This window comes from Cyprinus carpio, chromosome A9 (assembly GCF_018340385.1).
Source record: "Cyprinus carpio isolate SPL01 chromosome A9, ASM1834038v1, whole genome shotgun sequence".
Lineage (NCBI taxonomy): Eukaryota > Metazoa > Chordata > Actinopteri > Cypriniformes > Cyprinidae > Cyprinus > Cyprinus carpio.
The window spans coordinates 9,069,127-9,083,323 of NC_056580.1; the positions used below are offsets into that span (position 1 = coordinate 9,069,127).

At 37.1% G+C, this 14,197-nt stretch overlaps 2 protein-coding genes across 2 annotated transcripts in view; both read left to right on the forward strand.

Moving 5' to 3' along the window:
- The first annotated feature begins 1,444 nt into the window (after nt 1-1,444).
- Nucleotides 1,445-4,981, forward strand: LOC109052017 (protein CREG2-like). Its single transcript, XM_042763401.1, has 4 exons — nt 1,445-2,002; nt 3,068-3,237; nt 3,385-3,498; nt 4,067-4,981. The coding sequence occupies exons 1-4, from the start codon at nt 1,589-1,591 to the stop codon at nt 4,206-4,208; spliced, it is 840 nt and encodes a 279-aa protein (XP_042619335.1). The 5' UTR covers nt 1,445-1,588; the 3' UTR covers nt 4,209-4,981.
- A 1,550-nt stretch (nt 4,982-6,531) lies between these two features.
- Nucleotides 6,532-14,197, forward strand: part of LOC109075984 (alpha-1,3-mannosyl-glycoprotein 4-beta-N-acetylglucosaminyltransferase A-like) — a 40,432-nt gene continuing 32,766 nt past the window's right edge. The window contains exons 1-2 of the mRNA XM_042763402.1: nt 6,532-6,708; nt 7,087-7,393. Coding sequence (XP_042619336.1) covers nt 7,300-7,393 — 94 coding nt within the window. The 5' untranslated portion in view covers nt 6,532-6,708; nt 7,087-7,299. The remainder of the gene's footprint in view (nt 6,709-7,086; nt 7,394-14,197) is intronic.

The window sequence follows — 14,197 nt, forward strand, 5'->3', positions numbered from 1 at the left end:
ATTCTGGAGTATATATATATATAAGCAGCATATATATATATTCTCAAAAACTTTTGGCCACGACTGTATATATTGTAATGGCAAATCATCAAATTATGGATACCATGGTAAATTTTGTATTGACTGAACACATCAATTAAAGAAAGAACTGATATTAAAAATAAAATTTTTCTATTCTATAAATTGTATTTTTTTTAGTGTTAACCATTAAAAAATAAATAAATAAATAAAGAGGTAGTTCCTTTGACCTCATGATTCTCATTTGCTCTGACATGAACTGTGAGCTGTAAGGTCTTATATAGACAGGTGTGTGGCTTTCCTAATCAAGTCCAATCAGTATTATCAAACACAGCTGGACTCAAATGAAGGTGTAGACCATCTCAAGGATGGTCAGCACTTACTGAGTTAAAATACTGAGTGTCACATAAGGGTCTGATTACTTAGGACCATTGATATTTCAAGTTTTATCTTTTTTAATAAATCTGCAAAAAATGTCAACAATTCTGTGTTTTTTCCTGTCAATATGGGTTGTTGTGTGTACATTAATGAGGAAAAAAAAATGAACTTAAATGATTTTAGCAAATGGCTGCAATATAACAAAGAGTGAAAAATTTAAGGGGGCCTGAATACTTTCCGTACCCACTGTATATATATATATATATATGTGTGTGTGTGTGTCAAATTACCACCATAATACCACATTTGGAATGACAAATTACCAAATTATGGATACAAAGATTTTTGGTAATGACTGAATACAATCAACACAAAATTTACCCCTTTTTTTATTCTACATTTATTTCATCGTCATATCAACATTGACTTGCATGCCAATTTTTTTTTCTTATTACACTGCTGTTCAAAAGTTTGGGATCAGTAAGGTTTTTAATGTGTTTTAGAATAGTCTCTTCTGTTCATCATGGGTGCATTTATTTGACCAAAAATACAGAAAAAAACCAGTAATATTGTAAAATATTATTACCATTTAACATAATGGTTTTCTATTTTAATATACTTTAAAAACAAATTCTAATCATATTACTAAAATCTACATTTTCAAAATCATCACTCAACTCTACAATATACTACTCACCATCAGAAATCATTCCAATATGCTGATTTATTATCAATGTTGGAAACAGATCTGCTACTGAATATTTTTTTTGGAACCTGTGATACTTGTACTGAAAATTCAGCTTTGCATCACAGGAATAAATTACATTTTAAAATATATTAAAATAGAAAACCACAATTTTCAATTGCAATAATATTTCACAATATTACTGTTTTTGCTGTATTTCAGATCAAATAAATGCAGCCATGATGAGCAGAAGAGACTTCTTTAAAACATACAAATTACTGATCCCAAAACTTTGAATATCAAATCACCCCAGTATTTTGGTGAGAACGATGGTTCCAGCGGGATAAGATGAAGGTCAACCTGCTGCGGTTTTCAGGCGGTCCGGGTGGTGACGCTGTTTCAGACGCAACAAAGTTTCTGGCCACTGTCGTGTAACGCCATATCTATAGTTGCGAAATAAACATGCAGTTTTGAAGAAGGGACGCAGCGCCTGTGAATCTGAACGCCATGCTGCTGCTGCTGCTTCATCTGGTCACTGCATTAGCGACGCTGCTGTGTGTCGGGGAGGGTTACACCATCAGAAGCGCGGTCTCGTGGGCTGTCACCAGTGATGTGGTGGAGGAAGAGCTGGACACGCTCTCGGACGAGGCGCCCGCTGTGCTCGTCGATAATATCGGCATCTGGAAACAAGCCTATCCGTCCTCCGTGTACCGGGACGCTTCAGAGAAGAAACCCGACCAGATGTCGAAAGGCGAGGATGTGTCATCCGCGTCCCGTGTGTTTTCGTACCGGATGGAGGAGGTGAAGGTGCCGTCCAGCATCCCTACACCTCCACCTCACGAGGAGGCGGCGAGAGTCGCGCGATACATGGCGCACTATAGCGACTGGGGTCACCTGGCCACCATCTCCACGCAGGAGCAGGTGATGCTTTATTTACTAGGGTGGATTTAATCTACCTTCCTGCGAAGTTGACCTGCAGCTTTGAGCTATTATTTTCAGTTATCTATAAAATAAACTGTTAAGTCAGTGGTTGTCCACAAGGGGCCCACCAGGGGGCATCAGAAAACTTTTAAGGGCCTCAATATTACTTAAATGATTTAAAATAAGACAAAAAGGCATTAAAATCAGTCAAGATATTTATTTTAATTGGCCTTTTTAACAACTGCTATTTGTCTTTGAATATCCAGTGGCTGGCTGCATAAACTGCTTAGACTAGTCTTTTTTTTTTTCTTTTTTTTTTTGTGAAAAATCAGACTGATTAACACTTGGTTAACTGCTTGTTAGTTCTTAACAAAGTGATTATGTTTATGCATCTGCCTGATTTTAATAGTGATTGCTAGGAAAAGTAATGTAAATTATTATTCTTTATCAGGTAGATATTGTGAATAAAAAATGCTTGGAAAAAATATAAATCTCAAAACCATTGGCTATTATTATAATGAATGTAATTTTTTTTTTTTTGTTATGCCAAACTCTATTATTCTTTATCAGGTAGATATTGTGAATAAAAAATGCTTGGAAAAAATCCTTAACCAGTAATTCACGAACGACTGGAGGAAGTCATGCGAATATTGGTGTGGACAAAAGGTTGAGACTTGAGAAGCACTGTATTAATACGTGTTTTAAAGTCTTAAGTCTTAATGAGATTCAGCTAGTCCTTGCTGCTAATCAAGTTCATAGATAACTGCATTGAGCTGGTCTCCGCACCTGTCCCTCAAAACTGTTTATTGTACTCACACACACTCACACACACACACACACACATATACATATTTACACTTATTTATATACATTGGCTATATGCACTTCTGGTTAGATGCTAACTGCATTTCACTGGCCCTGTACTTACTCTGCACAATGACAATAAAGTTGAATCTAATCTAATCTAATCTATATCATTTTTTTTGTTGCTTTTTTTTTAAATGCACAATGAAAAGCCTTTAATTTAGCCTGTTTTCTTTCCCATGTTTTCTATCTTTTTTTTAGATTAAAGGCCTTCCATTCGGAAACATTTTCTCTGTAAGCGACGGTCCAGCTGACAACAGCACTGGCATTCCTTATTTTTATGTGACACCGATGGACAACACTGTAACGGATCTTCGCAGCTTCCCTTTTGCCTCCTTGACATTTTCAGAGGCAGAGGGAGATTTCTGCAGGTGTGTTCACTCACTTCAAAACACTGAAATAACTGAAGTAACGAGCCTTTACGTTTACATATCAAAACAAAAAGCATCTTTGACAGAGATCCCTGTATAATGATCATCTAAAGTATTTAATCCTGTGGTTATGTTTTCCTGTGACAGGAAGCAGGTTTATGACCCTGAGGACCCCAGGTGTGCTAGACTCACTTTAACTGGTAAAATGGTGGAGGTGGGACCAGAAGAGCTTGACTTTGCCAAAGAGGCTGTGTTCTCCAGGTAATTATGCAAAATCAATCATACACACATTTTCATTTTCATTAGTGAGCGCAGCTAAACACACTTCATACGTTTAAGGTTGAACATAAGGTCTGTGTTCCTTTGTGTCTGTTGGTAAAGTATAAGTAGTGATGTTTGCCTATTTTTGCTTAATATCTCGATTATTTTCTACGCTGTTCTCATTGATATACTACATAATGTAGCTGTTTTTTGTATCTGATGCAACTGAAATGTGCACCTACTTATTTTATTGTTGAAATGCATTGCTGATAGACAAAGTCTAGTCGGATTCACCTTGCAGCTGCATTAGAATAAATCACTTAAATACCAATAGCATTTTTTTTTCACCTCTCAAAAAAAGGTGCAAAGCTGTCTCTGGTGCAAAAACTAAAAGGTACATCCTTGTACCTTATTTACCCCATATTAGTACCATAAAGGTACAAATTAGTACTTTAAAAGTTCATATTAGTTGTGCCCCAGTGATAGTTTTATACCTTTTTACTGAGAGCATTGGATAAGCATTGTGTTTTGCAACTAATGTGTTCATTTTGGTGTGTGCTTTGTTTAGGCATCCTGTCATGAAGAAGTGGCCCCCTGGACATGATTGGTTTTTCATGAAGCTGGTTTTGCAGCAGGTTTGGCTGCAGGACTGGGTTGGAGGAGTCTCTGTCATCCCGCTTGAGGAGTATTTCAAAGCAACACCTTTCTGAGAAAAAAGAGCAACGCTCTTTAATGAAAACGGTACGAGCAGAATTGAACTGATTGTACAGAAGATGGTTTTGTTTTTGTTACTTTCAACTAGTGGTTTTTGCCCTGGCCATGATGCCGGTTCAGTGCCTCTGAACATATTCCTGCGGATTTATTGAATGTATAAATTATGTTCAAGGCAGCCTAACATTATCTATAGAACAATTTCGCAGTTCCATAAGGTTGAAGACCTTTATCACAAATAGACTGTGTAGACACTGTATTGAAACGAAAGCTATTAATTCATTATAAATAAACAAATCACTCATACTAAATAAATCTACCACAGGCCTTCACGAAAGAAAACTCATTTCTCTACTAAATACTTTAGTACACAAAGAAAAGGTTCATACTAAATAGTTTTTGAAAAGGTTTATACTAAGTAGTTTTTGCCTGTTTTCTCTGAAACCCACTTTACTGTATATGCTTGTACAGGTAGGTCTGACATTTCATTAACAGCCGAAATGTGGAATACAAGTTGTGTGTGTGTGTGCAAAAGAGAGAGTTTTTCGTTGGTATTTATGGTATCTAATGCTTTTCAAGTTCAGTTTCAGGTCTGCATTTACTCCTCAAGGACAATGACTTGGTACAGTACATGTACTCGTATGTTACACTGCATAACACATGTAATTCACACCTTAATGAAATATCTCAAATGTCTGTTTGTGCCTTGCATTACCTCTTCACAATGATATTGATGTGCTGCACAAATAAAATAAGAAATATGTTGAAAATACATATTGTGTGGAAAGAATAGTCATTGCAGTTTTGTAGGTTCAGTCTTTTAATGTAAATGAAGGACAAATGACATAGATTACAGAAAGGACTGATTGGAGTAATATGATTATGTAATACAGAATTAAGCTTAAAATAGTATTGCCAAGAGACTTCAGCAAAAGTGTCTTATGTAACGCAGTATCTGGCTTAAGTAAAATTATAAATGGTTTCTGCAGGTTATAATTAATCATCTCCATTTGAATGATTTGAGCTTTATCTTCAGCCGTACGTGTTCTTGTAAACCAGACTTTTCTGTAAGATGTACAAGAGGCAAAAGGAAGCTTTCAATATGAGTCAGCAGTGAGTAAAAACAATCACATAGGCAGCACAAAGCAGCACTGCTTGGCTGTATGACTGAAATGACAGCGTTGAAATACGAGAGTCAAACGTATGAATAAAATAGATCAGGGGAAAGAGCTCAGTTTATGGAGAGGATTCAAATCCAGATGATTATATCAAATGAAGATTAGACATGATAATAATAAGAGGCAAAACCGGGAAAGACAAAAGTGATTTGTATGGGTTGCATTAATACCACTTTAATGACACTACATTAAAATAACAGGATTTGGGGAAATCAAAAGAAAAGATATGACAGATGCATGCATAAAATAAAGGTTCAGGCCCACAAGCTATCAGTGACAGTGAAGGTCAGAAAAGCCAATCAATTATTCATTAAATGTGCGTTCCCTCTGGCGCCTGCATTCAGACAGCTTGTGCACATCTAAATATGGCAGACTTCGATCTCTCTCTCTCTCTCTCTCTCTTTTTTTTCCAAATTAGTATAATTATATGAGTAGTAGAAGTAAAAAGGAAAGCTTTTACATTTACTGTACCGGGGGAAAAGAAGACTTTGATGTGATTGGAAAACCTTTTTAATAAATATAAAAATCTATATCCAGCCTTTGTTAAAGTTTGAGTGGGCTGTGTTTTCGGTGCAGAGGATTTATTATTTCATGTATTTGTATTATGCATAATTATGCATAAAATAGAAATGTACATTCACATTATATAATGTTATATTGTTCTAATAGAATTTTTCTTTTACATTTCTACAATAAACAAACAAATAAAGTGAATTTAAAATAATTTAATGACTGACTACTGACTGATACAACATATGTTACTGTCAAAATATACACAATATAAACAAACTGTACGTTCATTTACAATATTTTCGTATTCATAATCAATAACCTTATTCCAAAAATATGTAGCTTACAGTACATGATATTCCCAATGCATTGAAAGCTCGCTGACGAATATGTGCAAACTGAAACTATAACAATACAATATCATCTCAAATTTAAATCAAACCAACAAAATAAACAAAACAGATCTTTATCTTTTAGATTTAGAAGTGCTGAGGGTGTGTGCAATAGGCTCAGGCCGCCGTGTGGGGGCAGACAGGAGCTGCGCGGTGCCTCCAGCCAATCACCGTCAGCGACGGGCGGGGTCTGATGTCTCCAACCAATCATAGTTGTCGAGTGGGCGACCATTGCTTTCTGTGGGTGTGGTCTTCAACAAAGCTTGATTGAGAGATCACATCACCGTTGACGATTCTGGCAGGACGGTCCGTCTAAATTTGAATAAACATCACGAAACGTGTTTTTGCTCGTTTTTTTCACTGGATAATTTTTGTGAGATCGAGCCGCGTCGGTTCGCTGTTCAATAACAGGCCGAAAGGTAAGAAGTGTTGAACTTGGGGTTGTTGCTCATGCCTGTCAGACATATTTTGGGGTCCTCCGACAGGTAGTCAACTCTGTTTATTTCACATCCCAGGCGGTTTATTATTATTATTATTTTGTTACCTTTCAATGTTTTATTTTACCCAGTCACCCCTGCCCCTAAATTAACTATCCTCCGCAGTATTTCTGCGTCTCTCAGTGATCAATTTCCTGATAAATAAGGCTGTGTACGTTTCATATTTAATCTGCTATCTGTTTAACTATTGTTGTTGTCAGTGCGGTCCAGAAGAAAAGAGCGAAACCAAAACAGTATGTTTTCATGTCGATCTCTATGCCTTTCTGTATGTTTAAAAAATGTATTCATGATCCCTTCCAGTGACGGCAGGCATGAGGATTGCACATCTCTCTCTGGAAATGCATCAGTTCCGCCGGGCTGCCTCGTGACTCCAGCAGCGACCGAGAGGAGGACCGCGGAGGAGACAGCAGATGATCCGGGCCCCCGTCACCTCCGGTCCGCTCCCCTGAAGCGCGTGTGCACGCCGGGACCAGGAGCACCAGAGGCGGCTGCACGGGGAGGCGCTGAAATGAGATGAGGCTCAGACATGGAACTGTTGCCACTGCGATTATCTTCTTCACGTCGTTTCTCAGTCTGTCCTGGTACACGGCTTGGCAAAATGGCAAAGGTGAGTTCATCTCTGAGATTGATTCAGTAGCGAAAAGGTGATGTTCTTTACATTCGTTACTACAGCAGAATTGTGAGTGCAGGTTTTATGCAGCAGTTCAATAAACAAGTTTTTGATAGAGTCATTTAAAACTAAATTTGGCCTTTTAGTTTGTTTATTTCTTATCTGTCAAAAAAAAAAAAAAATCACCAAGTATAAAATCTGGTCTGGAGCAGTGTGTATATGTGGAAGGGGTCGGCAGAGATTAGCCCACCACCAACTCAAATTGTTCTATAATCCCTCCGCTCCAGCACAGGGGTGTTTTGTTTGACACGCTCTAGTGAGAGAAGCCCACTCCAAGTGGGCATTGAGTACAATTAAACACTTGCTGCGTCTGAAATAAAGATGCTTTGCAACTGTGGAAGAAGTGCATTTTATATAGTATCAGTGTAAGTAGTATGGATGAAATCCGGATGCGCTACATTCGTTGTGTAGTCATTGTTGTGTCGCTTTCTCGCAGTTTACATTTCCCCTGGTCTCACGGGATGGTAGAAGTGTCCAAGTGTCAGTGATTTTTGAATTCAGCCACGCTCTTCTCTGAAAATCCATGAACACGTGGCCTAGTGGTCAGAGAGTTTGACTCCTAACCCTAAGGTTGTGGGTTTGAGTCTCGGGCTGGCAATACCATGACTGAGGTGCCCTTGAGCAAGGCACCGAATCCCCAACTGCTCCCCGGGCGCCGCAGGATAAATGGCTGCCCACAGCTCCGGGTGTGTTGTCACAGTGTGTGTGTGTTCACTGCTGTGTGTGTGTGCACTTTGCATGAACATTAACAATTCTGAGTATGGGTCACCATACTTGGCTGTATGTCACGTCAAGGTCAAGAAATGCCTCAGTGCTTAATCATAAACATTAACAAACTTGGAATAAGGACCATAATTAATTAATATGCAAGTTCCTTCAAACAGATTGACAAGTAAATTAAACAAAAACATTTTTTTGTTTAATTTACTTTTTTGATGGCACTGGTGTAGTGTGCGAATTTTATCAAAGCAACTAATTGTAGTAACTATGGTATTTTGGCCTAAACTATCGAATAACTGATAATACTTTGCAAGGTGCTTGATGGCTTAATAGCTGGGCTGGTGAATTAAAGGTTCGAGATTCAAACCCCACAAGGGGTGATCAGTGAACTGATACTGGGCACTGCAGGCTGTGGGAACACATCCAGTTGGCCGGACTAGATGACATTAACCTTAAAGGAACTTCCTATTTTCTACCCAGAAAGTAAATAAAGGGAGCTCCAGAGAAGTCTTAATGTTGGGAATTTCAGTTTAAGATAGCACCAAACCACCCTAGTTGGAAATCAATTGGCCTTGGAGCACATTGTGACAGCTCATTGCTCTATGGTCGATCATTCTCTAGTTAAATCCATCCGTGTATTGATTAGAGTTGTATAAAGCAGAATGTACAATTCTGTACGCTTGTTGATGATGTTTGCCAAACTCAGATCCTTGCTTCTGGCTCATGCAAGTTTTCTCCTTGAGATTTAGCCAAATGTAGAGGTTGACAAATTTGCATTCACCCACATTTGCATTCCCAACGCAAACAAATGAAAAAAACATTTGTTATGGCAATGAGATGTTGTACGATATCAGATATTTGAGATATTTTATTCCATTCTCATGCAAGTTAGTGGTGGAGTGACATATTTGGCCTTGTAAGAGATTTGTTTTGCAAAGTCTGTTTGTTTGTTTGTTTGTTTTGATAAATTTAATTCTTTAATAATTTTGCAAGCCTTTAAGTGTCTCTACTTTCTTACCCATTATTTTAAATGCTACACATTCACATTATACAGACATTTACTGTACATATGCATTTCTGTCCATCTGTATAAAGTTATATAGATTTTTGACTCTGTAGAGGAATCTGGAAAAATTCCCTCTCCCCCAAAAACCTGTTTTATATAGAGGAATCTGGAAAAATTCCCTCTCCAACAAAAACCAATAAAATGACAATCATATACAAGCTCATTGCAAGAAACTGTTAATCCCGGATCTTGTTAAGGTGAATTCTTTTGAAGATTCTGTTTATAGCTTGAAGGTACAAAGAGACACTTGTGTATCAGCTCATTGGACAGATCTGAGACATTTAAGCTAAATCTAAAAATAAATGTGATGCACAACATAAGCAGATGAATATCATAGTCAAACGGGGAAATCTTTGAAAGAAAGGTCACTGTATTCATTGACATGAAACCCTCCCACACATGCACACACCTCAGAAGCCTGGCCATCGTGGGTTTTTTAGTGACTCATGATTCTATAGTTTGATGTCACTCAGGTCTGAATAATTCTCATGTTGACTTGCTGCTCTGTTGCCTTTTCTCTGTCAGACCTGATCTGCATGATATTGAGTGGTGTTAGTATAGGGAAACACATTGAATATTTATAATGCTATAAATTATTATTATTGTCCTCTAAGGTTCAGGGTTCAGCCAGAATATAAGAACATCATAACATCAGCAGTTGTTGTTGTTTTCTTCTTGTCTTACTACCAGATTATTATTATTATTATTATTCATCACTCATTAATAAGTCACTTTGGATAAAAGCGTCTGCTAAATGGCTAAATGTAAATGTACACGTGTACAACGAATGCTTCCTGAAAGATCAAGTTAAATAGGGCTGTGCTGATTGAGGCATATATCAATATAAAACATTTCTACTTTTTATAAAATATCTATTTCAGAAGAAATTCTTTATACTTCAGTAAAAACTTTAGTAAAAACTTTGTGTAATCAAAAATAAGTACAAAAAAACTCATTTCTTAGTGTGATCAAAACCACTTCTATGAGGCACTGTACTAAAGATTTTTAAAAAAAGTAGTATTTTTATTAGAAAGCAATATTTCTATTTAGCAAGGATGCATTAAAATTGATAAAAACTGACAAAGTTGATTTGGCGAGCATGCTTTAAATTGATTAAAATTATAATGGTTTTCACAAAAATGTTAAGCAGCACAACTGTTTTCAACATTGACAGTAAGAAATGCTTCTTGCAGCAAATAAGAATGATTTCTGAAGGATCATGTGACACTGAAGACTGGATTCAGCTTTACCATCATAGAAATAAATTGCATTTTAAAATCTATTGAAAGAGAAAACCATTATTTTAAATTGTAATAATGTTAAAAAAATTACTATTTAATGTATTTCTAAGTACCAGCTGTTGTACTTCACTGTGGCATGGTTAAAGATCTGGCATCTTAACTGAAAGGTTATATATTCAGAGCCCATGAGGGCTGATCTGTGACTCTTTGTTATGAACTTGATCAAGGCACTTAACCCTAGGTTGTTCCAGGGGTCACTTTAATTAGTTCGCTGAAAGTTGCTTTGGATAAGAGGGACTGCTAAATCAAATTAGTAATTAGTTGGCACCTTACATCATTCTGCTGCTCTCCTGTTATAGAAAATGAACCGCATCATTGGCTTACTCCTCCTATTTTCTTTTCTTCTGCTCCGCTGAGCCTACAGAGGCTCTGCATCCTCAGGGTATGTGGAAAGCACAATAGGCCAAAAATAGCAGGCCAGGGAAGGCGTGATTAGCCTGGGAGAAATGGTGAGGGAGGCCGCAGTTTTCTAATGAAGCTGACGGAGAAGAGAGACCCGACGCTCATCACATAAACTTATTGCTTGTGCTTTTGTTGGGGCTGGCTTGCTTTTCTTCGGGAGGAGCCCACGCGTGCACTGTCAGGAGGAGAGCAGGAGAGCGATGGGGTTGTGTTTAGCACACTGCTGAGAGAGAAACGCAGAGATTTGCAATAGAAAGCAAATGAACTCTGAGACTTTGAGAGCGAGAGTTTCACCATGCAAAGAGCTTGATCTCTGTAACTTGATGATGCTCTCATTAATAACCATCATCTCATTCTGAGTGATGCACAATTCCCTGCTTTGCCTCCAGAATCATTCCGGATCATTCCGCTGTCAGCATTCCAGACAAGTCCTCATTGAGTCACAATTACACTCTTATCACTGTGGCATCCCCCGCCATTCTTCTTCCATATTAGGATGGAAAACGCAGCCATTGTCGTTAAGTCCTTGTACGTTTCCAGCCCTTGACATTTTTCAGTTTCACCACTGGCTGCTGTTCTTGAGAGCTGTCACAAGAACTCCTGTGCTGTCATTCCTGGCAGGTGTTATTGGCCCTCCCTGTGTCACCTCACATCTTTCTCTGTCTCACACTCTATTTCAGGTGGCATGTAGTTAGAAAAAATGTGGTACATTATTTCTCTTTAGGGTTGGGAATTGAGAACCGGAAATGACTGGAACAGTTTGGTTTGGGTTCCATTATTGGAACATTTTATTACATTACTTCTGGTAGCGTCAGTCTACAAAAAATATTTTTTTTTTCCCTTTATTTAGATGTTTATAACCAAAGACAACTTTTGTTAATATATTTCAGTATACGTCAATATATATAAACTTTATATATGGGAATAAAAGCTATAGCTTAGGCTTTGTTCTCTTTGTAAATATAGTTTAGATAATAGAGAGTGGTACCACCATATTACCCCTTTTTAAGTAATTAACTATTCAATTAATAATAATAATGACAATCAGTATTCTTTTCAAGAAGGACAATCTCTTCTGTTTTTTAATCACTTTAATTTACACAGCTTTAAAGTAAAAGGCACAGTAAGATTTTTTTTTTTTAATTCTTTTTATTCAGCAGTGATGCATTTAAATTATTAAAACAAGCATTTTATTATTAAAAAATATCATGGTTTCCACAAAAATATTAGGCAGCTCAACTGGTTTCAACATTGATGGTAATTAGAAATGTTTCTAGAGCAGCAAATCAGTATATTAGACTGATTTCTGAAGGATCATGTGACACTGAAGTAAATAACCTTAAAATTTAACAATACCATCAATTAATAAAATTCAAACTTAAAATGTATTAAAATACATCATTACTTTAAATTGTAACAATATTTCACACTATCACTGTTTTTACTGTATTTTTGATCAAATAAATGCAACTTCGCTGATGAGAATAAGAGACTTCTTTCAGAAGCATTAAAAAAAATCTTACCGACCTCAAACCTTTGAAGGGTAGTGTACTAAAAGAATCATTTAGTGTGATCTGAATCTGAACCAGAATTGGTAGATTCCTCATGATTCCCATCCGTGTTCTATTTTCAGTGTAGTTGTCTCTTAGGGTGCTCACACACACTTGGTTCGATTGCCTGGTCCAAACCCGAGTTCAAATGCATTTGAAAAAAATGAATAGAATAGAATAGGTAAGTGCTAATATTAATTTGTAAGGTGCTCACCAATTAACCAATTTACCACATATACCAATATTTGCGGTCAGCATTTTCATCATGAAGTGAACCAGTATTTAATATAGTAATGTTTACAGCATCTCATTTTGTTCATGTTTTAGATCATGTTCATCTCCCTATTCATCTCTTTACCTCTGTAGGAATAGGACCAGATTGTGTTTCTGCTGTGCTCACTTCAGTGAAAAAATACTATAGACCACATAATAACAGTCCTGTCATTTTTGCAGATGTTTGCGTATGTTTTTCAGATGGACACTGCATTGGTGTGTTTGTTTTAATGTGCTTACTCATCAGATTTACAGCTATTTGATGATATTCCACTCTCATCGTATTTCATCATTGATCTGTTTATTTTATGGTGGTTTTTGTTTATATCAGTACAGAATTCTGCTCATACCGCTTGCAGAATCTGTGAGATGTGTATCATTTTTTTAATAAGATGGATCATAACTTTTTTTACTGTTCTGATGAAGCTGTGTATTGCAAACATTTCACAAGACAAAATTTACATAAATGATCATTTTTGGCTTCTCAAAGGGGAGGAACTTTTAATTCTTGCCACATTCTCACAGCAGCAGAATACTGGTGTCAGTCCTGGATTTGAGTCATTAATATGTTTGCACTTTGTGTATTTTCGTGTGTGTTTTTGTTAACTTCCAGAGCTGCAGATATGAGCTGTGTGTCGTCTGAGGTTTAGATCGAGTCACTGTCCTCCATCAAAGCTCCCGTCGGTTCTCTGTGCGAGACTCAAATGCTCCACTCATTACTGAAGTAGAAAAGCTGCCTTCAGTTAAACAGGATTTGATGACATGACAAAAAAAAATTCAGGACAATACTAAACTATTACTCTTAGGTGGTCAACGGATGTTATTAAGAACCAAGGGTACATAAATGAAGCAGAAGTTTTTTCTTGTGGAATATCTGTTTTGCAGCTGAAAAAGAATGTCAAATTTTTATGATCTGTCTTGTATTTTTGTTAAACATCTTACAGATTTTTCATGACAGATGCCACTTTTCTTGTAAGTTTACATGTCCCTTGCCTGTGGAATAAGCAGTACAGTATTTAGGCGCTCTCTTGTAAAAGAATAGAGGATTTCCATCATTCTCTATACCCTGCAATTAATGAATGCCGTTTCTTTCTTTACCGGCACATACGCTAACTGGAAGAGAGGGGAAGATGAAGTAACTCATTCATTGTTTGTAGGGTCTGAGAACTGCGTTTGTATCCCAGCCATTCCAAACCCCTACCTTTCCCTTTGTTCTTGCTCATGGCCTTTCTCTCTCCCAAAACAATTCACCCACATGTCATATGACCAACACAGTGACTGTGTCACACAACGGCTCAGAACATTTCCTCTGTCTTCGTTCCTTATTCCCTCATTCATAGTCTGTTTATGTTTAACAAGCCTAGTGGTGATGAATTCAAACATGATCTGAAGTGGATTGATTTACAGATTTCACACTGCATGTTTTAAG